The 26,672-nt window shown below is 38.9% G+C and overlaps 1 protein-coding gene across 7 annotated transcripts in view; it reads right to left on the reverse strand.

Annotated features, from left to right (window-relative positions):
* Positions 1–256: 256 nt before the first annotated feature.
* The window catches only part of nfia (nuclear factor I/A), a 584,092-nt gene continuing 557,676 nt past the window's right edge, over positions 257–26,672 (reverse strand). For all 7 annotated transcript variants that reach the window (XM_072273792.1, XM_072273797.1, XM_072273794.1 and 4 more), the window contains one exon: positions 257–6,019. In XM_072273792.1, the coding sequence (XP_072129893.1) occupies positions 6,002–6,019 (18 nt within the window). In that variant the 3' untranslated portion in view covers positions 257–6,001. The remainder of the gene's footprint in view (positions 6,020–26,672) is intronic.

The raw sequence follows: 26,672 nt of genomic DNA on the forward strand, positions 1-26,672 counted from the left end.
TCAGTGAAGTGCTCTATAATAACTCAAATGGGACTATTTTATCAGTACTGCAATCTGAAAGCAACAGAAGACATTACAAATAACATTCAATTTTGGCACATGGGCTAATGGCTGACCAATTGCCTCTTATTACTATCTTCCCGCTTTCCTTATTTGCAGAGGGATTTCCACCACCATCTCACCTCTTTTCAATGACGTTGCTTCCCACTGCAACTAAAAGACACCAATAATAAGTCATGAATACAGGGTACAGTAGCATTAGCATTTTATTTTCCTTTTTTTTGTTGCATAGGAAATGCAGCACTTGCTTCCAGTAATTGTATTGTAATGTGAGAAGGTGGTAGCACTAATGGTTGAATACAAGAGTTAAACTAATCCACACCAGCTCAAAACTTGCAGAGATTTAGTTGAGTAAGAATTGATGCCCACAGTGTTTCTCAACCAATAACATACTTTCACATACACGTTTGTTTTAAAAAATGACCACGAGAACAGAATCATTGCCAGTACCAGAGGCACAACATTTTTACTGAATTCATCTAAAGTAAATGTTCAACCGTGCATGAAACTAAACAGCCATTTCTTTAATTCTCGTTTTAAAAATACGTGCTCTGGTGTGAAGGTAGGGGTGGGCACGGGTACCCATTCTCCCATCTGTTAAAGTGCTACCTGCTCCCAAAAAAACTGAAGTTCTTTTTAATCCTTCTGCTGGGGAAGGAGCTTCTAACCCGGACAAAACAGCACTGCTGCACAGTAATGGGACGGTAAATGCACAGACGTCAATTAAAAAAAAATTAAACTGAATCGCGTGCGATGCCACTTATAGATAACTGTCAGGTAAGTTTTATTGGGTACACAGTTTCTAAATTTGGAACTGTGCCCACCCCCTAGGGTGAAGCAAAATAAACAAACAAGAATAAGTAATACTGAAAATGTTTTTTAAAAGTAAATGTATTACCTCAAAAAAAAACCTGAAAACACCCCCAAAGATAGACAGATGGGTTCTCAGTGAAATATCTTTAAACTATCTGACAAGAACCAAGTCAGGAAAAAAAAATGACTAACATAAACTTGAGTAATATTTATACAGCTCAATAAGCATTATGGAATAGCATGCAGTAATATTGTATGGTTACTTTACATTTGCTTAATCATCATGAGGAGAAGGTTCTGACAGACAGCGAAGGCGACCGTTGTAGAAAATTGTAGTTCAGAAGATTCATATAATACAGATTTCACAGGCACCACTTTTTTTTTGTAATGTTTCAGGTAATATGCTGGTATTCTTATTTCTTTATTTTATCTAAAGCTGGCATTTATAATAATGACAAAAGGCAAGGATTGACGTAAACTCAATAGATACCAAGGTTAACCATAGATTTTGTGCATAGTTCTCATGCAGAAAACACTGCTACGCATTTACACTGTCATAAAGCAAGTGAAGTGAGCCCAAGTTGTCACATTTCGTTGCCAGCCTGTAATAGCACCATGTAATGGATTTGCATTTAACAGTAAATTTGACAATAAACTTGGTGACACAGTATTCATTACAATTAAGTGCTATGGGACAGCTTTAATGTTATCTGCCACACATCAAAGCAATTTTCAGTATTGTTTGCAAACTTTTTTTGAACTTTTTTTTAATTAAAAAGGCTTTCTAAGTGCCGAGCTGTTGTACAGCCTCGGTTTGCAAATGCAAAGCTGGGTTTTACTGTCAAACGCTGATGCATGCAATACTCTCAAGACAAGTCTTTTTTTTTTATTTTAGTGCATCTGAATCCTGCCAGGTGCCATTAAAGCTCTCCTTATATTATCAAGCCAATCTCAAAGTCATGTTCTTATGGTAATTTGTTCCATGGAGGCCTTCTATCAAAGATATTTCCAGAGACACAATTCAAAGTGTAATATTGTCTGACATTCAAAAAAATCACTACAAGGAAAAAAACTGTCTCAAGCTATGAGTCTGATTTTTTTTGTCCAATATATATTTTATCAACACTGCCACTACAAAGCTGCAATATGCATGAAGAAAAAGGTGAGAGAACCTGTCATGGAACTTGAATATTACTGTGGGCTGACTGAATTCTGCAAAACTATGCTTTCGAGAGGAATTTTCATTCTTGTGTGGTCTTTATCTCTTCTCCCATCCTTTCTTGTGAAGAATAGCTGATCTAGAGCTTTAGGCAATTTCTAGTCTGTCTGTACTGTTACTTGACTAATTTCAACTTTGACTTTTAAGTCAGTCAGTCAGAACTGCTAACTTATTGGCAGACAAAAAAACCCATGATCACTGTTTTGCAAAATAACTAAAAACAGAAACATACATTTCTAACCAAGTATTGTATACTCTAAGCTTGCTTTTTTGTGTACCTCAGCAACATTCTTAGGGTTACATTCTAAGAGGATGCAAACATAATTAAATAATCAAAGGGTTAAGTTAACATTACATCTACCCAGCCTGACGGTTGGGTGGGGAGTAAAGAAAAAAATAATCACACCTCCCTTCTATTACAAGAATGACATGCTGTCCATACCTCCTAAATGAAACCAAATTCTCATTTTGTAGTGTTCTTGATATTGTGAAAGAGAGTTAGCTTAATAATACTTACAGTCTGTTTCATCCATTACCCTTTTGCCTACATACTATCGTTTTTCCAAACCTTTTAAAAAACTTTTCCTTTTTTTTAAACTTTAAATTTGTTCAGGTTCCCTTAGCATCTTTCATACTTGAAACGACAAATACCTTCAAAAATACAGCATGTAATGTCCATTTATAATGGTTTCTCAGTAGCCTATACTTTATAAGTATAGGAATATGCCATACCAATCAAAGAAGAAAAATAAAGTACTTAAATACATACAAAAAAGGAAACAGGAAAGTTTATAACTCAAATCCAGTTCCCAGAGGAATAGCAATACTACGAATGCTGCCTTATAACCAACAATCAGAAGATCCACTAAGCTAAGTTGACAGATTTTTTTTCTCATTTTAACAATGTTACAAAAGTTCCTGCATTACAAAATAGGGCAGATTAAATCAGTGTAATTAATACAACTATACAACATACAAATTACAAATCTGCTGAATGGGCAGCTCAACTTTTTCTCTTTCCTTGCTTTGCAGCCATGACTAATCACACTCACCAACAAAAAAAAATTTAAAAAAATTAACTGCCCAAACTATTGCTTTTTTTAAAAACTGTTTTAAAAACAGGGTGCATTTTTTTTACTTATTATTTTGTATGTACAACCAATTCTACTCATAAACCTTGGCATTTAACAAGGTTCCTACAAAAAAAGTTTGTCCGTGCTATTCCCTTCACTGTGAAGCACTGCAAGCTGCTCTTTATAGTGCACATATGTCAATGTAATGCCCAGCTACGTGCTAAAGGAAGGCTAACGATGTGGATTACAAGAAATTACATCAAACAATTACAATCACACAATACGGTATTGTGGAACACTTACTCACCACTTAGTAGACACCTATCAAAATCCAGAAACTTGTTTTAATCATTTTAATATACATAATCAGTAAACAATTTGAAAACTTGGAAGTTTCAAATGTGCATATAAAATGGGCATTTTTTTGTTTTTCTTGAATGCAAATTCCTTGCAGTCTGCTATGCTGACAAAAATATGGGTCTGGGGTTTGAATGAAAGTTTAAGGCTCAAATGTGAACAAACTGTTCTGAAATTTGTTGGAGCAGGGTTCAGCTTAGTGCTTCACAGTTCTACTGCAACTCTAAGGAGAGCCCTTCCTGTCTGTGCATTCAGCGTTTACAATTTACAAGACAAACACCTAACAGACTGCATTAACAGCAGCACCAACTTTGGTCAAATAAAAAAAATTAAAAGTAAAACTTGCTAAGCATTTCTACATGATAAATCAGGTATTGCATATTTTTTCATATATCTGGGAAAACAAAGGAAGACGCCAAATAATATTAAAATGTAGCAACATCCAAAAAAAATACTGATACACTAGCATCTACAAATTTCAAAAGTACTGACCGTAAAGAACAATGAAATCTAATCCTATCTGCGGCAAAACTGATTTGTTTTCTACATGTTTTAACTTTACAATGGCTGACATCAATGTCGCATTTAAAAAGTGTCTCTGATTGCTACACCAGGAAAAGACCCAAGAGGATTGTTACATTATAGGAACATGTGCAATGATTCCACGTATAATTGCTATCCAGGGCAAGGCACATTGATGCGGAATTTTTTTATATTATTCGTGCAAATCAAGAAACTTATTCCATTAGGGAAAAAGTGAGGAGCAAAAGTGTCTTCCCAAGACTTTCTGTTTACTGATTGTATAGGACAGTAGTAGAGGCCCTTTTTGTAGGCCCAACAAGTACAGTTCAAAAGGCAAGTGCCCGGAATAGGGATTATATTTCTTGTGTCTTAATGCACTATACATTTCTCCTACATTGTCTATATAAAAATTAGTCACTAACACTAGATCATGCATTTTAAATGTCTGACTGGCTGGCAAGCCAAGCAGAGAATATATACGGTTGGTATACCATGGGAAAATGGTTTGTTAAATATTTGCGAAGCATGCCTCATAGCATGGATGAGGGTTTGCTTTGCTGTTTGGTCAAAAATCTATTTCAATGCAGTGTTTTTTTTTTGTTTCTTACATGTACAAGTTACTTAAATTGATACGGATAAATTCCTAGATACAACATGTGGATCTGAATTCTAGTGTTCCAAGGTGGAACACTGAAAAACTCGTCAAGATTTTAATCTGTGTACTGTGTCTTTGAATTTAGAAAGAATTTTACTTATAGTACGATGTGGCGATTTTCTATTATGTGCTTAGTTAAAACAATGAGTAGCTATAATTTTGAATGTAGTTTACATGATCTGGTAAAAGCACCATTAGCTTTTTTTTAATTTTTTTTTAAATCTTCCTTCAGTTTATTTGAGGGATGCAAGTTTATTTTAAAAAAAATAAAAAAAGCAAAAAATAGCTCCCCTTTTTTTCTTGCAAGGCTATGATTTTACCCCGATAGTTTAGAGTCCTGGGGTGGGAGGACTTGGAAAACAAAAATAGAATTTTCAACAATCTCTATCATACAAAGATATTTAACTATCCAATGAAATTGCACTTTACTCAATTAATCAAAAAAATTAAACCTTTTTGATTGATTCCTGTCAGTTTCAATCAAAGCAGACCATCCTCCCCAGTTTGCATGGATTTCTGATTTTTAACAATTTGTCTTATTGTTGTTGGAGAGAAATAAAAAACAAAACTAAAATGGTGTGAATGCAGCATTTCAACCTTCTTGATGTGAGATGTTTGGATTTTATATACCTTTCAGGAGGCCTATCGGAGCTATGATAATTAATGTGCATCAGTATATAGCGTGGATTGTGTTTAATAAATTCTCTGGAAAAAAAGAAGAGCTGTATTTTGTGATATGTTGCAGAGAAAGCTGCCCTAGCTATTTCCATGGTGTTGTAGCATTTTATATCTTGCAGGATTTAGCTATGGAACTTCAAAATACATGTGTTTCATTATCTTTCACTAATATTTTATCTGTTGAGGGTCTCCTGCTAGCTAGAGATTGCCTGAAATAGTTAGACTCTACATAAGCTGTGTAATAATCACACAGTTGGTAAGTGATAGCGGACTAGTTCTATCCGGTATGAGAGACTACCTTGCTATGCCTATCTTCTACTATTAAAACACTTCAGAGTTTTCTAATAGAGCCTAAGTATTTCAGTACCTCAATAACAGACCCTTACGTATCAATAGCACGATAACATAAATGACGAGTATGACCAGTTCTTATTAAGTAAATCCATTACTATGGTCTTCATCATTCAGCTTTTAGGCGTGCTGTTTCATGTCATATTTTCTCTGTTGAAATTCTATTGATCTCCCCTCCCCCTACAGCTTGAAGTGAAGTTGTCTTGCTCCCATGTTACAGAGTTGGGAAGGGGTCAGGTGGTCTGTCTGCTGGGTGGCGGGAAGCTATGGCCTTTATCCCAGGTACCAGGACTGGAAGAGAAGACACAAAGACACAGTGTTAAGCTAAATGGGAATCAATCACAGGCAATGCAATAAAGCTAGTTTCTTCTTTCTTAGTTTTTCTTCCTATCATATTCAATTTCTTCAGCATTTGAATCAGAGAAGATGAAATATGAATAGAATATTGATTTTAATCACAATTATGACTCACTTCACTCTGCAGATGCAAAAGCTTTGACATTGTACATTAAATGTACTTCATTCAAGATCCTAAAAGAAAGGCTCTTGGCAAAGATGAATATCCATTACCATTCGCCCTTTCAAATTCTTGTAGCAGGTCGTCGCCTCACTGCAAAGGTTCTGCTGATAGGTCAAACTTGAGTTATTAACTTAGCTTTCCCTTATAGATGCTAAATGAACTGGCACACATTAACCACATTATTTAAGTTTTAAATTTACCTTCAAAACATTCTCTTCCACAAAAAGCAGTCACAGAAAGAGCAACAATCGACACAGCTTTTAAATGCTTTCATTCTATTCTGCAGCTTTGAAAAGTTAACTATTCATTGTAAAAGAAGAAGTTGAAAATATCACAGTAGCATAGAAATAGACAACTGATGCAAATTTCTAGGATAAAGGCATATGACTGCTAAGTTTGTTATTGACACAAAGTTGGATAGGAACAGTTGCAAACAGTACCTGAGAAGGCTTTAAAAGACCCTAAGACCATAAGATATAGGAGCAAAATTAGGTCATTTGCTCAATTGAACCATCATGGCTGATCCATTTCCCTCTGAGCCCAAATCTCCTGCTTTCTTCCTATATACCTTAATGCCCTGACTAATCAAGAATCTGTCAGCTTCTGCCTTGAATATACCCAATGACTTGGCCTCCACAGCTGCCCATAGCAATAAATTCCACAGATTCACCACTCTCCGGCAAAAGAAATTCCTCCACATCTCCATTTTAAATGGACTTCTCTCTATTCTGAGGCTATGTCATCTGGTCTTAAGACTCTCCCACCATGGAAACATCTTTATCACATCCACTCTTACAAGACCTTTCAATATTCGATTGATTTCAATGAGATCCCTCCTTCATTCTTCTGATTTCCAGGGAGTAAAGGCCCAGAGCTATCAAACACTCCTCATATAATAAGCCTTTCAATCCTGGAATCATTTTTGTGAACCTCCTTTAAACCCTCCCCAATGCCAGCACATCGTTTCTTAGATAAGGGGCCCAGAACTGCTCACAATACTCAGTGAGGCCTCACCAGTGCCTTATAAAGCCTTAACATTACATCGTTGCTTTTATATTCCAGTTCTCTCAAAATAAATGCTAACAGAGGGCTGAGAATCTTTAAGAGATTATAAAGATAGAATGTGAAAGGGAAATGATTTAAGACTATAAGACCATAAGATAAAGGAGCAGAAGCAGGCCATTTGGCTGATTGAGTCTGCTCCGCCATTCAATTATGGGCTGATCCAATTCTTCCAGTCATCCCTGCTCCTCTGCCTTCACCCCATACCCTTTGATGCCCTGGCTAATCAAAAACCTATCCATCTCTACCTTAAATACACCCCATGACTTGGCCTCCTCAACCTCTCGTGGCAACAAATTCCGCAGATTTACCACCCTCTGACTAATTTCTCCACATCTCTGTTCTAAATGGACTTCCTTCAATTCTGAAGTCGTGCCCTCTTGTCCTAGACTCCCCTACCATGGGAAATAACTTTACCATATCTAATCTGTTCATGCCTTTTAACATTTGGAATGTTTCTATGAGATCCCCCCTCATTTTCCTGAACTCCAGGGAATATAGCCCAAGAGCTGCCAGACATTCCTCATACAGTAACCCTTTCATTCCTGGAATCATTCTTGTGAATCTTCTCCGAACCGTCTCCAATGTCAGCATATTCTTTCTAAAATAAGGAGCCCAAAACTGCATACAATACTCCAAGTGTGGTCTCATGAGTGCCTTATAGAGCCTCAACATCACACCCCTGCTCTTATATTCTATACACCTAGAAATGAATGCCAACATTGCATTCACCTTCTTCACCACTGACTCAACCTGAAGGTTAACCTTTAGAGTATCCTGCACAAGGACTCCCAAGACCCTTTGCAATTTTGCATTTTGAATTCTCTCTCCATCTAAATAATAGTCTGCCCATTTATTTCTTCCACCAAAGTGCACGACCATACACTTTCCAACTGATATATGACTGAAGAAAATAAATGAAATCTCCATTTTGGTCAGAAAATATAATTAAAGCCTATCAAAACAGTGAGAGACGACAGAAATTTGAGATGCAGAGGCAAAAAATCAAACGAAAATTATAGATGCTCACATCTGAAATACGAGGGGTGATTGATAAGTTTGTGGCCTAAGGTAGAAGGAGATGAGTTATTCAGCTCTCGTTACATGCACACACAGTCCAGCTCTTTGAGTGATTATGCAGAAAGTTTGAAGTTAATAACTCATCTCCTTCTACCTTAGGCCACAAACTTATCAATCACCCCTGCTGTGGACCACTTCTGGAGGTCCAAGACACTGACTTCGACAAAGAAGGGATTCGTATGCTCCACGACCACTGGACTAAGTGTGTACATGTAGGAGGGGACTATGTTGAAAAATAAATGTGCTAGGTTTTCTAAAATTGACTCCTTCTACCTTAGGCCACAAACTTATCAATCACCCCTCATAATACAAAGTGATAGAAATACACAGTAGGAAAGGGAAGCAGAGTTTCATGCTGAATAATTTAAGGTCATCTTGAAACATGAAATCTGTATCTCCTTCCACAGGTACTGCCAAACTGATTCTATGCTTCTATCATTATCAGTTTGCATTTTGGAGAAGACAAAGGAATTTGCGTGACTAGTGATCTGCAAAAGGCTATTTAACAGGCACAAGTAATTATGAAATGTAACAGAGCATCATTGTTTAGTGCTAGGAAAATAAACATATTGGTAAGATCACGTCTGGGGCCTTCTATACAGCACTGCCCTTATTTATGTAAATGTGTTGGAAGCATTTCAGAGAGGGTTGCTTGCTGTAAATAAGAGAGAATTATATGTGGAATGGGTGGGTTGCTTTACCTGGAACGTTTGGATTGGCTGTTCTTGGGAGTGAGAGGGACTTGACTGAAACATTTAACATCCAAAGATGGCTTGACAGGGTGCATGCTTTCCCTTGCAACGGTAGATAGAATTTAAAAATAAGATGACACCTATTAAGGCAGAGAAGAGGCACTGTTTTCCCACAGAAGGAAATTTTTGAGGATTTTTTCCTTAAAGGCAGTGTCATTGAAGATTTCTGAGCTAGATATTTGATAATCACAGGAGTGCAGTATTACTGTTCTAACTGGTAACGACAATCAAATTAACCATGTTCTTATTAAACAGTAGGTAGGTTTGGAGGACCATATGTTTGTATATTCGTGCAACTTCATCAACTAATTGCACCATTCTGATGTAAAAAAAATCATTTCATCCTCCCATACATTTTGAATCTGTTTCCTGATGCTTAAAAGACTCAAATACAATGATTGAGTGCAAATTAAACTATTCTTAATTTTACTCCATTCAACCTGTTTGAGTCACTTTAGTTCCTGGAAAAAATTAAGGTCCCTCTTTAAGTTGTTGAGCTTGTTGCTCATAAAATCCATAATGTTGACTTTATTTTTCTGGCAAACAACAGACTTAATTCCTAAACACGGTCTTCTGTTAACAGACAAACCTTCTAAGCTCAAATTGTGGTAAAATATAGAAAAAGTCCTTTGAGTTTGGATACTTAATACGCAGTCAATTGCTTGAAATTAAGGTCTGCAGGACCAAGGCTGAATTGTGAGGCAGTGGCCATAACAGCTTCTGCAACAACATCAGAAAGAAGAACAGAGCTAAAGTGAACATTGGTTCTTTTGAGAATGAGATTGGAAAATTGATAATTGGAAATAGTAAATGGCAGAGATTCTGAATCATTAATTTGGATCAGTTTTCATAATAGAAGACAGTAAAAGCAAAACAGTAATAGGTAACCAAGAAGCCACAGGGAGTACAGACAACCCCTATCACTAAAATAAAATATTTTAATAGTGCTAACAAATAAAAAGTCCCCTAGTCTGTATCTCAGCCTCCTCTCAGGGAAGTCGTGTCAGAGGAAGTGAATGAATTGGATTCCCTGGATTCTGAAGAGGTTTTAGAGAGTATTGGTAAACCACTATTCCAGAAGGGAAAGAGACAAAAAGGGCACCACAGTAGCACAACGCTATTACCGAATTCAGATTTCACTTCTGGTGTCCTCTGTAAGGAGTTTGTCCATCCTCCCCATGGAATGCATGGGTTTCTTCTGGGTGCTCCACTTCTCTCCCACAGAACAAAGATGTACCAGCTAGTAGGCCAGTAAGTCATTGTAAATTGTTCCATGATTGGGCTAAGGTTAAACTGGTGGGTTACTGGCAGTGCAGCTCAAAGGGCTAGAAGGACCTACGCTGCCCCTATATCTCTAAATAAAAATAAAATTAAATAAAAGAAGGGCAAATGCAATGTTAGCTTCACTTCCAGAGGTCTAGAATACAAGAGCAGGGATGTGAAAGAGATACAGGGCTGGTGAAAGGGGAGTCAGATAGGAAAGCACAGAAGGCCATGGAAGAAAGAAATGGAGGAGGTGATGGGCAGGTAAGGCGATAAGGTGAGAGAGGGAAATAGGAATAGGGAATGGTGAGGGAGGGAGGGAGTATTACCAGAAATTTGAGAAATCAATATTCATGCCTCAGAGGCTACTCAGACAGAATACAAGTTGTTGCTTCTCCAACTGAGTGTGGCCTCATTGCGACAGCAGAGGAGGCCACGGATTGACATGTTGGAATGGGAATGGGAAGCGGGATTGAAATGGATGACCACTGGGAGATCTCACCTTTTCAGGCTGACAGAGCGTAGGTGCTCTGTGAAGTGGTCTCCCAATCTACGTCAGGTCTTACCAATATACAGGAGGCCACACACAGGAACATTGGATTGAGTAAATGACACCAACAGACTCACAGGTGAAGTGTTGCCTCACCTGGAAGGACTGTTTAGGGGCCTGAATGTTAGTGATGGAGGAGGCATAGGGGTAGGTGAAGCACTTGCTCCCCCAGTATTTTGCGTGTGTTGCTTGGACTTCCAGCATCTGCAGATTTTCTCTTGTTTGTGATTAGTTTGAGCTGAAGCATTTAAGCTGCCTACCCCATCGACCTGCACTGGGAGCACAGCCCTCCATACCACTACAAGCCACGTATCTATCCAAACTTCTGTGGAACATTGAAATTGAACTCGCATGCACCACATGTGCTGGCAGCTCGTTCCACACTCTCAAGACCCCCTGAGTGAAGAAGTTTCCCCTTATGTTTCCCTTAAACTTTTCACCCTTCACCCTTAACTCATGACCGCTAATTGTAGTCCCACCCAACCTCAGTGGAAAAAGTCTGCTTGCATTTACCCTATCTATGCCCCTCATAAGTTTTGTATACCTCTATCAAATCTCCTCTCAATCTTCTATGTTCCAAGGAATAAATTCCTAACCTATTTAATCTTTCTATATAACTCAGGTCCTCCATACCCGGCAACATCCTTGTAAATTTTCTCTGTTCTCTTTCAAACTTTTTTTTACATCCTTCCTGTAGGAAGGTGTCCAAAACGGAACACTATACCCCAAATTAGGCCTCACTAACATCTTATACAGCTTCAACATATCATCCCATCTCCTGCACTCAATACTTTGATTTATGAAGGCCAATGTTCCAAAACTTTCATTACAACCCTATTTAGCTGCAATGTTACTTTCTACGAATTATGTACCTGTATTCCCAGATCACTTTGTTCTACCACACTCCTCACTGCCCTACTGTTCACTGTGTGAGACCTACACTGGTTGGTCCTACCGAAGTGCAACACTTGGCACTTGTCTGCATTAAATTCCATCTGCCATTTTTCAACCTATTTATCCAGCTGGTTCAGATCTCACTGCGAGCTTTCATAGTCTTCCTTGAGTCCACTACACCCCCAATCTTAGTGTCATGCTCAAATACACAGAAGCAGTTTACCACATTATCATCCAAATCATTGATATAAATGACAAACATCAACCTGCACTAATCCCTGCAGCACTCTACTAGTTACAAGCCTCCAGTCAGAGAGTCACCCATCTACTACCTGTCTCTGGCTTCTCCCACAAAGCCAATGTCTAAGCTAATTTACTACTTCATCCTGAATGCCGAGCAACTTAAGTTTCTTGACCAACCTCCTATGCGGGACCTTGTCAAATGCCTTGCTAAAGTCCATGTAGACAACATCCACTGCCTTGCCTACGTCAACTTTTCCAGCAATTTCCTCAAAAAACTCTGTAAGATTTGTTAGACACGACTAACCACGCACAAGCCATGCTGATTAATCAGTCCATGTCTATCCAAATACTCATATATCCAGTCCCTTAGAATACCTTCTAATAACTTTCCCACTACTGATGTTATGCTCACAAGCCTATCATTTTCTGGTTTATTTTTAGAGACATTCTTAAACAGTGGACCTTAGCGTTTGAGGGAACACCTTGTCTGGCCCTTGGGATTTATCCACCCTTATTTGCCTCAAGACTGTATACATCTCCTCCTCTGTCATCTGTGTAGGTTTCACAAAGTTGACGCCATTTTGCCTCAATTCTATACACTCTGTGTCTACCTGCTGAGAAAATACAGATGCAAACAATTCATTTAAGATCTCCTCCATCTCTTTTGGCTCCATGTATGGATTACCATTCTGATTTTTAAAAGACCAATTTTGCCCCTTGGAATCATCTTGCTCTAAACATATCTGTAGAACCCTTAGGATTCTCCTTCACCTCATCTGTTAAGACATCCTCATGCCTTCTTTTAGCATTTCTGATTCCTTTCTTAAGTTGAAACATAGAAAACCTACAGCACAATACAGGCCCTTCGGCCCACAAAGCTGTGCCAAACATGTCCTTACCTTAGAAATTATCTACAGTTACCCATATCCCTCTATTTTTCTGAGCTCCATGTACCTGTCCAGGAGTCTCTTAAAAGACCCTATCATATCCACTTTTTTTTTGTCATCAGCAACGGTGGTGGAGGCAAATACAAAAGAAATTGCATTTCTTATATTCCATAAGCACATCATTTGTTCCTACCTGTGATACACCTTTTTTTCTTAACCAGGGCCTCAATATCTCTTGAAAACTAAGTTTCCATAACACTAGCACACTCAAGCATTGTAGTCTCAAAATTTCGCTTTTGAAGGCCTCCCACTTACCAAGCATACCTTTGCCAGAAAACAGCCTCCCAATCCACACTTGCCAGATCATTTCTGATACCATCAAAATTGGCCTTCCTTCAATTTAGGATCTCAACCTGTGGGCTACACCTATCTTTTTGTGTATTTACTTTGAAACTAATGGCATTGTAGTCACTAGACACAAAATGTTCCCCTACACAAACTGCTGTCACTTGCTCTGTCTCATTCCAGATCAAGTATCGCACAGACTCTGATTGGGACGTCTATGTGCTGCTTAAGGAAACTGATTACCCATCCATAATAATCCTGGGAAAATACTGGCGGAACACAACTTTGAACCACTTCAGGTTTTGCAATGGTTATAAACAAATTAATTGTTTGCTTGATCACTTCAGAGAAAAGCTCAAAATCAACCACTGCAGTGTGGGACTGGAATGACCCAAAGGTCAAGCCCGAGAGGGAGTACTGGCTTCCTGTACCTCTGATCGCGGGGCTGCTGTCCAGACTTCAGATCCTGAATGGAGACACAAAGGAGTGTAGATCTGGAATTTGGAGCAACACTATCAGGTTTATTCCTTGCTTTTATATTCATTCAAAATTCTCAAACAGGCATCTTGTGGATCTACGTCTCAACTCTAGTAAAACATAACACTACTTCATCGTGCAGTGTGCGCTGGAAAGGGTTAAAGTTGAAAGTATAAGGTTCTTTATTCAAAACCAGCACGAGTCCACAGACCTTAATGCAACTCAACATCAATTAGCAGATCAATGCGAAGGGAATACTGCAGCTTCAGCACAACCGCAGATGGCCGGTATTTAGTCTGCATGCTTGGAAAATTGGTATTCAATCCTGCTGTTTAAGCTGCTTTGCTAATTGATAAAAAAGTACTGTTATAGTGAAAGAAAGATTCGTTCTGGAATGTTATTTAATATTTTATAAGCAATGTATATTTATACTATATATTTCGAATACATTGATTTACATCCAATACCAAAGAAAGGACTTCAACAATTCTTGTATCACAGCTAAAATATTTTGAATGTGAAGAGGATGTATTTATTTTCAAACAGCTTTTTGCTTAAAAATTTATTTAACCAGCTAGGGGAAATGCACTTATGTAATAGTCGTATTTGGCCAACCGCGGATCTTTGAAGATTTGTCTGCAGAAGTGAACAAAAGACAAGCAAAGAACACTATATTAGCTGAGATAGGTTTTTTAAAAATTGCATTTACAGTTAAAATAGATAAGGACACATAGTAATGTGAAAACTTCTTTTATTGCAATCTTCCTTAATTAAAAAAGAATGATGTTCCTGCCAAATAATACTAGCTTCTGTCAACAGGGGGTGCAATTGTACACAGCACCTTTCTCCTCTCTTAACTGCACAGCGTAAGTCTGCAGTGCTTTTGCCCACCCTTTTAAATTAAAACAAGGTTCTTTCCCACTCCTTACTATTCACTGCCTGGCAGGCAAGGTTACCCGAGAGCAGTCCTGTAATCCTTCACAGAAATTTGCTTTATTGATTACTCTGGTCTATTGTTCCCTTTTTAAGTCCCCCAAGTTCAAGTTCATCCTGGTGTTACATCATGTCTGGTTTCCATTGGTTACCAGACAGACCCAGACGTGACTATCATTATCAAGAAACACTCTGCTCTCCACCCACCAGCCTTCAAGCGGTTCTGACGTAGCAGCTCTTTGGTCAACACATTGAAGTATTTATTCTGTCTAATTTATGGCCCATGCTGTAAATGAGAATACAGTCCAAAGAGCAACACTGTTGTATATTTAATTAATCAGCCCTTTTCAAAGATGTGGGTAAATTAGACAATGGCTCAATTACTGCATTTTTCTCCAAACACACACAAGAAGTCTCCTGCTTGTCCACGGAACACAGCCACCCCCCAGCAGTGAATGCATTCCCCCCCCCCCCCAAAAAAAAGTACTTGCACTAGAAAAGAACTACTAAGCCAGAGGCTGGTTTTCTTGAATTTTAAACTGTTGATGGTTGATGAAATTCTTCAGCTATTTGATTGCATCTTATTTTTTTAAAGGTTACTTCATTAAGCTCTACAAATAAATTTCCAACTTTGTATTTCATTTCACATGCTCAAAGCCACTTTAAAGTTAGTTTTTAATTAATAGAAGTTGCTGACTCTATACTTTTTTGCCATACAGCACAGCTCATCTGCACTTGTTTCCGTGTTACATTAAGAAATGTCTTACAGTATCAATAACAAAATGTCATTTGAAATACTGCTTAGATACATGGCAGAGTGAAGTGACTTTTACCAAGTAAATAAAAATAACTCCTTTCTGGTACAAAACAAGCAGCACTTTCCACAGCATTACTCTACATTCCAGTGTTACTCCCTCCTGCGTGGTCTCTCTTTCCCTACCACCCACTTATATTTCAATCAATGCAATTCAGTATCATGATTTGAATGATTCATTGTAATTAACACCCTTTTGTACTCTTAATTGTGACAAATAGAAGCCCATTCAAGGAGAAAGGCTCCTTCTTAGAAAGTGTGCAATGGGAGTTAGATTGAACAGTTTACCTCTCACTTATTGTGCAATGTTAACCAATTTTCTGTTACCATACTGGGCTATTTTAAACAAATACATTTATATAAAAACATAAAAAGTAGGAACACGAACAGGCCATCTCACCTTCCTGAGCCTGCTCCATCATTTGTCAAGATCATGACTGATTTCTATCTCAGCACCATATTCCAGCTGTATCTTCATGTCATTCACACCTTTATAGTTCAGAAACCTATCTCTGTTTTCAATGAGCCCGCACAACCCTCTAACGTAGATAATTCTTGAAGGTTTACAAACTTTTGAGTGAGGAAAGTTCTCCTGAAGTCAACCCTTAGAAGCCTACCATTTATTGTGAAACTCTGTTCCCTGGCCATAGACTCCTGTGTCAGGGGATATATTCTCCCTGTATGTCACCTGTCAAGAGCTTTAACAGTATGTTACAATGAACTCTTCCCCAATTCTTCTAAGCTCTAAATACAATCCCAATTACTCTTTGTATAGCTGAGCCGCTACCTCTGGAACTAACTGATGAACCTTTGCTGCATTTCCTCAATGACAGGCGTTCCCCAGCTCGGGTCCACGGACCTCTCTGTTAATGGCAGAGGTCCATGGCATAAAAAAGATTGGGAACTCCTGCTCTATGTCAAACACATCCTCTTTAGGTAAGGAGGTCATAATACAACGTTCCAGGTGCAAACTCACTGTCATTTTATGACTGCAATAAGACGTTGTTAGTAGTGTATTCAAACTGTCTCACAATGAAGGTTGGTATACCAATTGCATTCTTAATCACTTGTTCCATCGTCATATTACTTTTAGTGACTTGTGTACAAGCACACTTAGATTATTTTGAACATTAACACTTTCTTCACTGTTACATGACCCAAAGTGCATCCCCTTTCCTTTCCAGTCCTGAAGAGCAATCTCGGACCGAGACACCGACTATTTCTTCATTTCCATGGATGCTGCCTGACCTGCTGAGTTCCTCCAGCATTCTGTGTGTGTTGCTCTGGATTTCCAGCATCTGCAGAATCACATGTTAATGCTTTGGAACCCCCTATTTTCCACCTGTCATATTCACAAGGACTATGAGGCCCCTCAGATCTCCGTCAATTCTAAGAATTAAGTACAATACTTAAGAATTCTAAGTATTTTAAGAAAAATTGGAAATATGACATTTCATCCACACCATAACCAAATTATTGATGCAAATTGTGGAAAGCTGAGGCCTAAACACTGATCCCTGCAGTGGCTATTCTTTGCATTTCTGGTCAGATGCTAAATGCACTTCATTGGCTTTGTATCTGTACTTGGCACAATGACAATAAAGTTGAATCTAATCTAATCTAATCTAACAGTAAACCTTAGAATAATCTGTTTATTCTTGCTCTTTCCTTTCAGTTCAGTAACCAATTCCATGTGATCTATCCTAGTGACAAACGACCTCATCAATTACCAACACAAAAAGATTCTGCAGATGCTTGTAATCCAGAATAACACACACAAAATGCTGGAGAATCTCAGCTGGTCAGGCAGCATCTATGGAGAGGAATAAACAACTGACGTTTCTGGCCAAGATCCTTCCTCAAGACTGAAAAAGAAGGGGAAAGAAGGCAGAACGAGGAGGTGGGTGGAGGAGGGAAAGAGGGATGAAGTGAGAACCCATTAATTGTCAGGTGGCTATATTTACTCTTGTCAGTCTTTTTCCTTTTTTTATACTTATAAAAGCTTTTAAATATCTTTTTCCCCTAACAGTTATGAAGAGACTTTTACTTGGCTCATCAAGTCTCCCTAAAATCCAAATACACTACATCCACTGGTTCCCCTTTCTATTCTACTGGTCATAGCAGATTAATCAAACATGATTTTGACTTCATGAAGTAATTCTACCTCAGCCTATTCCACTTGTTCTTTTTGTGGCATTCAGTTATTACATCATTACTGTTTTCAACACTTTTCCCTACTATTGGCATTAAACTAACAGGGCCATGTTAACTACAGTCCAATTCACAGGAACAATACCAGCATGTATGGAACTTTGGAAGATGATAACCAGAGTAGTTGTCAAGCCACTCTTTCAAAACTCTGGGACATAAATCATCAGGTTCTTTAGATACATCTGCTTTCAAGCTCAACAACTTCTCTAGTACTATTTTTTGAATGATACTTGATTTCTTTGGTTTCCTTTTTTTTATTAGAGCCTTGTTTCTAGAATATATTCAGCAGATTTTATGTGTCTTCTTCTATGAAAACAATGGTGAAGAAATTGCTTACTTCCTCTGTCATTTCCTTATTCACCAATACAAATTTTCCTAACTCTGTCTGTCAGGGATTTACATTTACCCTTGCTAGCCTTTTCCTTTTTTTTTTCTACCTATGAAAACTTTTAAGTGTTTTTAAAATATTGTTTTCCCCAGCATTGGTGAAGGGACTTTTAACCTGAAATGTTAATCCTATTTCTCTTTCTACAGATGCTGTATAACCTGCAAAGTGCCACACTCAGTGATTCAGGACAAATTCTTCTCCTCTGCCATCCGATTTCTGAATGGACATCGACTCCATGAACACTACCTCACTACTTTTTTCTTATCTTTCATATGCTGTATACATATATATACTTAATGTAATTCACCGTATTGCATTGTACTACTGCTGCAAAGTCAACAAGTCTCACAACATGTGCCAGTGACATTAAATCTGATTCTGATCAATTTTATTTACATAATAGCATTTATATCATACATACGTTCTTCTGCTTGTGCCATTAGTTCCTCTACCCTTTGCTGGTATAAGCTTCACTGTCAGCAAAGCCCTAAATTATAAAGAGCCCTGTCTGATATAAGTACCTCAGTACAGGGAGGTTATACTGTATCCACCTACTCTTCAAGAATTAGCTTACCTCCTTGTCTAGTCCAGTCTCCGTGGCCAGATCTAGTTGTCTATACCCACTGCTTGAGTGGTGGGTCCCCCACTTACTACCAAGGAGGAGATACTTCCAGCTAATGAAGTAGTTTAAACACAGTTTATTTGATCTTTAATTTCTGAATTATAGAAGATTTACAAACTACAAAGAGTTTCCAGCTACAATTCCTACGAACTAAAAGAACAGACTGTTTGAATTTAATTTTTATTTAGAGATACAGTGCAGAACAGGTCCTTTTAGCCAAATGAGCCACATTGCCCAGCAACCCACCTATTTAAATAATCACAGGACAATTTACAACGATCAATTAACCTACTAACTGGTACATCTTTGAAATGTGGGAGGAAACCGGAGTACCCAGAGATAACCCATGTGGTTACGGGGAGAGCACACAAACCCCTCACAGAGGACGCCGGAAATGAACTCCAAAACTCCAACACCCTGAGCTGTAATAGTGTCACGCTAAACGCTACAGTACTGTGGCACCCACTGCAGCATATTTGCTGTTCAGATAGAGCAATTTTGTATAAAAGACAGAAGAGGGAGAAACTAATGGGCCACATTTATTTACTGAAAGTAAAGGTGAGTGAAAGTGGAGGTGAGTGCCTTTAGAGGCAACAAAATGTGTTTAGCAAAGAATGCTCACAGCATAACCACATAGTGCTGTGGGATGATCAATACAAATACAGGATAAAGGACTGCATGACCAGGCCACACAATAGTGGAAGAGATACAGAGAGATCCAAAAGTTATGGTGGTAATTGTATTGTCCAATTTTTTCTTTCAGGAGAGCACTAACCCCATGAGACATCACTAGGTAACTCGATCTGAACATGCTGCCTTGTTGAGCACAGTCAGAATGGTGATATTTGAGATCAGGCCAAACTGTACACAATGAAGTCAACTGTGGTCTATCCCAAGGTCAGCTCCAAGCACATGGAAGACTAATATCAATGAGTTAAAAAGTGATCTTGCCCAGAAGGATTGACATCAAAACAGAAAGGCAATACAGCAATTAATCAATGAAAACCCTTCAAAATGGCAAAACATAGATGAATGGATGGAGAAAACTCAAGGGGGAAAGCTAAGGTATTCAAAACTCAAATCTGCTGGACGAACTAAATACGAGAGGTGATTGATAAATTCATGGCCTAAGGTAGAAGGAGTCAATTTTAGAAAACCTAGCACATTTATTTTTCAACATAGTCCCCTCCTACATTTACACACTTAGTCCAGCGGTCGTGGAGCATACGGATCTTGGACCTCCAGAAAGTGTCCACAGCAGGGTGATAGATAAGTTCATGGCCTAAGGTAGAAGGCGATGAGTTATACAGCTCTTGTTACATGCACATGCAGTTCAACTCTTTGAGTGACTATGCAGAAAGTTTGAAGTTAATAACTCATCAAGGGTGATTGATAAGTTCGTGGCCTAAGGTAGGCGATGAGTTATTAACTTCAAACTTTCTGCATAATCACTCAAAGCGTTGAACTGCATGCGCATGTAACGAGAGCCGTATAACTCATCTCCTTCTACCTTAGGCCACGAACTTATCAATCACCCTGCTGTGGACACTTTCTGGAGGTCTAAGATCCGTATGCTCCACGACCGCTGGACTAAGTGTGTAAATGTAGGAGGGGACTATGTTGAAAAATAAATATGCTAGGTTTTCTAAAATTGACTCCTTCTACCATAGGCCACAAACTTATCAATCACTCCTCATACTTAGATTAAATTAAAATAAGTAAAGGAGTAAAAGAAGCAAGATGAATATAGAAATTAGATGAGATCTTACGAGGAAAAAGGGAAAATAAAGAAACCATACATATAGAGATAGATAAGTAGCAAACATCAATGGATAATTAAAAACCATTTTAAAATATATAGATGGTAAAGATATGACAGGACAAGGAAGGAAATTTTGTGTAGGCAAACCGATTGAAGTACTAAATGGGTACTTTGCAGCTATCTTCTGTACAAAAATGGTACCAATGTGGTAGTAAAGGATGAGGTTGTTGTATAAGAACATAAAATGGATAAAAATTGGTAAAGAGAAGGTACATCTAAAGGTTGGCAATGCTCAGAATTACATGAACCAGATAAGTGAGAAGCAAGGGAGTGAGTGGTGACAGAAGACTGAAAGTTTGTTTATTTAAAATAAGAAAAAAAACGAGAGATAAATCTAATTGTGTGAATAAATAATGTCAGAAATGGGAAATAATAATTAATCGACAATGAATTTGAACTTGTTGATAAAGTGATGGGACAGAGTAAGGTAGGGGTGTGTGTGTGTTGATTATTTTTTAAATTCGATGTACGTCCAGTAAATTAGAATCGTTCGCAAAATTAAATCCTATATGGTTAAAGGCAGAATGGCAGCATAGTTAGAAAAATAGCTGAGGGACTGAATGTACATATTTTTTTCAGACTGGTGGGACAAACTTGCTTATGTTCCTGAGTTGCTTAGATTTGAATTTGATGTAAATGCATTATGTTGAATCTTTCTGACAAATATTATTGACTGGAGATTAGATATAAAGCTATAATTGCAATATTTGTTCATAGGAGATTAAAACTTTCAGAAAGACCAAGACACATGTAGCAGGTAAAATTTAATTCTTAGGGGTATGAAGAGTGACTCAGGTTCAACAGAAATACATATATTTTAAACTGTTAAGGCAAGTATTGAAACATAAAAATAAAATTCAGATTAGCCTGAATTTAAGAAGACGTTGGCGTGAACATTTATAACGCACTTTCAAGCCTAAGCTGAAGAAAAGTTTTTACTTCAAACTCCTTTGTTTAGAATGTCAAGATCTTACAGAAGATGCATAAAAATCAACTGAAATGGGGATGAAAGATTAAATTCCCCATCTCACTTTCACTCTGATCAATTTATAGTCTCTTACACCACTGTAATGACACGCAATGTAAGCTTGAAGAACACCTCTTTTCCATCTGACATATTGCAGTTTTCTGGATTCAGTATCAAAATACTCTACTCCGGGTAACCAGATCTTTGGCCTTGCACCTTATCGTGCATTATACTGCACTTTTTCTGTAACTGTTACACTCCATTCTGCATTTGTTCATTATTTTCCCTTGTTCTAATTTAATGTGATGTGAATGAAATTATCCTTATGCATGGCAAGTAAAGTTTTTCACTGTACCACTGTACCACTGTACACATGACAATAATAAACTTATTTACCAATTACTTTCTGCCTGTACCATGCCTGGCCATTTCTATCTTTCAGCAATTAGTATTATTTTTTCTTTTTAGATTGCTAGAATTTGGCCCTGCTATTTACAACACAGTACAAAGACAAAGAAGCATAATGAGATTCTAACTGCAATGTTTAACTTATCCTATCAGAGATATTCCTTTTCAGAATTAGAGTCAGAATCAAATCATCTCCTCAAGATGTTAAAAAACAACTATCAATATTCAAAATCAGCCAACCCCGGACTGCAGACTCGACAATAAGTGCAGTTTCCTTTTAAGAAAACGTAAGCGCGGAAGCTGAACCAGTCTGCAGGTATGATTGAAATGTAGAGGCTTTAGACCCCCTACTCCCAACTATCCTATTGGCAAATGTACAGTCTCTCAAAAATAAAATTGAAGACCTCAGAACGAGACTGCAGTACCAGAGGGGCATCAGGGACTGTTGTGTACTTAGCTTCATGGAAACATGGCTCACTACTGCCATTTCAGATGCAGTGCTGCAGCTTGATAGCTTCACCATTCTCTGAAAAGATAGGATAGCTCAATCTTTTAAAGGTAGAAGAAGTGGAGTAATCTTTATGATTAACTCATCATGCTGCACAGATGTGGCAATTCTGTCTAAATTCTGCTCACCAGACCTGGAACATACAGCATTCAAATGTCGCTCATTTTATCTGCTGAGAGAGTTTTCTGTCATTGTACTGGTAGCTGTGTACATTCCACCTCGGGCCAATGCAAGAAAGGCATGGGAAGAGCTGAGCATCATGATCAACAGACAAGAAACAGCACAGCCGCTGCCTTCCCTATCATTGCAGGGGATTTCAATCAGACCATCTTGAAGAAGTCTCTGAACAACTACCACCAATATATCACCTGTGAAATGAGAGGAGCCAACTCACTTGATCATTGTTATAGCACCTTCAGAAATGTTTACTGTGCTATGCCACGCCCACACTTTGGAAAGTCCACTCACCCAGCTGTACTTCTACTCCCAGTGTACAGGCAGGGACTCCAGTGGTGAGAACCAAGAAAGGTATGATCAAGGGAGGCAGAGGAGCACTTACAGGAGTGCTTTGAATTGGTGGACTGCACAATATTCAGGGATTCATCTATGAGTCTGAACGCATATGCCACAGTTATCACCAACTTCATCAAGAACTGTGTGGATTAAGTGTATGCCTTTGAGACCGCACTGGACATACCCAAACCAAAAGCCATGGATAACCAGGAGATACAATGTCTGCCGAGGACCAGATCTGTGGTACCACAGATCCAGACTAGTGATTCAAGACCACTGATCCAGAACTATACAAGAGGTCCAGGTACAACCCACGGAAGGCTACTTTAAGAGCAAAAAATGATTCCAACTGAAGTTAGAGACAGAATCGAATGCACGTCAGCTCTGGCAGAGTTTGGAGGCCATTACTTCCTACAAAGCAAAACCTAACATCATGAATGGCTGTGATGCTTCACTCCCAGATGAGCTCAACTCTCTTTACACACTCTTTAAAAGGGAGAATAAAACTACACCTGTGCAAATCTCTGCAATATCTGATGACCCTGTGATCTTTGTCTCAGAACATCTTTCTAAAGGGTGAACCCTCGCAAATTGTCAGCCTCTGATGGTGTACCTGGCAGGGCACCAAAAACCTGTGCCAACCAACCACTGGGAGTGTTTAAGCACCTCTTCAATCTCTCTCTGCTGCAGTCAGAGATTCCCACCTGCTCACACTAGTCCAAGAAGAGCAAGGTGAGATGCCCCAACGACTATCGCCCAGTTGTACTCACATCTACTGTGATGAAGTGCTCTGAGAGACTGGTCATGACCAGAATCAATTCCTGCCTAAGTAAGGACTTGGACTTGCTTCAATTTGTCTTTTGCCACAATAGGTCTACAGCGGAATGCAATCTCTATGGCACTCCACTTAAGACTTGGATCACCTGGACAACAGTAACACCTATATCAGGCTGCTGTTTCTTGACTACACCTCGGCACTTAACAGAATCATACCCTTAATTCTAATCAACAAACTCCAAAACCTGGGCCCTTATACATCCCTCTGCAACAGGATCCTTGACTTCCTCATCAGGAGACCAGAGTCAGCATAGATTAGAAATAACACCTCCTCCTCACTGATAATCAACACTGGTGCACCTTGAGGATGCACACTTAGCCCACTACTCTACTCTTCTCCACACACTTGACTGTTGTTAGGCACAGTTCAAAGGCCACCTAAATTGTTCTGGGACCCTTACTCTTTGTGATTTTTATAAATGACCTGGATGAAGAAGTGGAGGGATGAGTTAGTAAATTTGCTGATGACACAAAGGTTGCAGGTGTTGTGGATAGTATGGAGGGCTGTCAGAGGTTACAGCAGGACATTGAAAGGATGTAAAACTGGGCTGAGAAGTGGCAGATGGAGTTCAACCCAGATATGTGTGAAGTGGTTCATTCTGGTAGGTCAAATATGACAGCAGAATGGTAAGACTCTTGCCAGTGTGGTGGATCACAGGGATCTTGGGGTCCATAGGACGCTCAAAGAAGCTGCGCAGGTTGACTCTGTGGTTAAGAAGGCATACGGTGTATTGGCCTTCATCAATCGTGGAATTGACTTTAGGAGCTGAGAGGTAATGTTGCAGCTATATAGGATCCTGGTCAGACCCCACTTGGAGTACTGTGCTCAGTTCTGGTCGCCTCACTACATGAAGGATGTGGAAACCATAGAAAGGGTGCAGAGGAGATTTACAAGGAGGTTACCTGGACTGGGGAGCATGCCTTACGGGAATAGGTTGAGTGAACTTGGCCTTTTCTCCTTGCAGCGATGAAGGATGAGAGGTGACATGATAGAGGTGTGTAAGCTGATGAGAGGCATTGATTGTGTGGATAGTCAGAGGGTTTTTCCCAGGGCTGAAATGGTTGCCACAAGAGGACACAGGTTTAAGGTGCTTGGGAGTAGGCACAGAGGAGATGTCAGGGGTAAGTTTTTTTACACAGAGAGTGGGGAGTGCGTGGAATGGGCTGCCGGCAACGGTGGTGGAGGCGGATATGATAGGATCTTTTAAGAGACTTTTGGATAGGTCATGGAGCTTAGAAAAATAGAGGGCTATAGGTAAGCCTGGTAATTTCTAAGGTAGGGACATGTTCGGCACCACTTTGTGGGCCGAAGGGTCTGTATTGTGCTGTAGGTTTTCTATGTTTCTAATTTCAGATGGTGAAACTGTCACACATACCATTCCTCATTGAGGGATATGGTGTGAAAAAGGTGAGCAGTTCCAAGTTCCTGGAAATCAACATCTCTGAAGATCTATCCTGGGCCCAACTCACTGATGCAATTACAAAGAAGGGATGACAGTGTCTATCTCATTAGGAGTTTGAGAAGATCAGAACAGGATTGGAAAAAGCTGCAGAAAACTGTAAATTCAACTAGCTCCATCATGGCCACTAGCCTCCCCCACATCCAGGATACTTTCAAAAGGCGATGCCTCAAAAAAAGCAGTATCCATTATTAAGAGCCTCCATCACCGAGGACATGTCCTCTTTTCATTGATACCATCAAGGAGGAGGTACAGGAGCCTGAAGACACACATTCAATGTTTCAAGAACAGCTTCTTCTCCTCCACTATCAGATTTCTGGATGGAAAATGTGCCCATGAGCACTCACTCATGATTTTTTCTTGATTTCTTTTTGCACTATTTACTTATTCAATTCATTTTCTGTATATACTTCTTACTGTAATTTATAGGTTTTATTAATTATTGTATTTTGCTGCTGCAAAACAACAAATTTCACAACATATGCCAGTGATATTAAACCTGATTCTGATTCAGTGCATACTGATGAGGCAATGTCTTTTGAACAAGGGATTAAATTGAAACTCTTTCGACCCTTTTGTCGAGTGGAAGTACATTAAATTGATGAAGTACAGAAACTTTTAACCAGGTTGAAGTTCATAATATTTGTTGAAAACATTACAGGATAAAGCTAAACAAGGGGAAAGAAGAACACTCGGGAAGCTTGAGGAACTTAGCAAACCCGGCAGCGTCTATGGAGGGAAATAGGCAGTCGATGTTTACGGGTCAAAACCCTCCATCTGCAGGTTCCAGCATTTGCAGTCTCTTATATTTTGAACAGAAGAACAAGTCGGCATGAACAAAGAAAATAAACATAGAAGTTACACAGGGTAAAGAGGACTAAATGAATCTCACACTACCCTAATAAAGATTTTGGACCCGATATAGATGCAAAAAGCACCTGTAAGGTTTAGTACATAGGTATTTGAAATTAGGGATACCAAGGATTCATAAAATATTATAATAACATTAGCTGTCTATTCTTAAAAAGAATACAAATAAGCATACTCACAATGCGCTGGAGGACCTCAGCAGCTCAGTCAGCATCAGTTGAAAAGATTAGTCGACGTTTCGGGCTGAAACCCTTCGTCAGGACTGAAGGAAGAACTTTGGGGAGGGCTTGAAGAATGCTGGTAGTTGAGAAAAAACAGTAATTTGAAAGACAAAGGGGTGGGAGAGGGGAAGCAGGGAGGTGATTGGCAGGAGAACAATGCGCAGTAGTTGAAGGAGGCGGAATCCTTATACCGCTACATTTTTACTATAGATGTCCAATCCTTACACACCTCCATTCCCCATCAAGAAGGCCTCAAAGCCCTCTGCTACTTCCTGGATAATAGACCTCACCAGTTCC

This window comes from Mobula birostris, chromosome 12, assembly GCF_030028105.1.
Source record: "Mobula birostris isolate sMobBir1 chromosome 12, sMobBir1.hap1, whole genome shotgun sequence".
In the NCBI taxonomy this organism is placed as follows: domain Eukaryota; kingdom Metazoa; phylum Chordata; class Chondrichthyes; order Myliobatiformes; family Myliobatidae; genus Mobula; species Mobula birostris.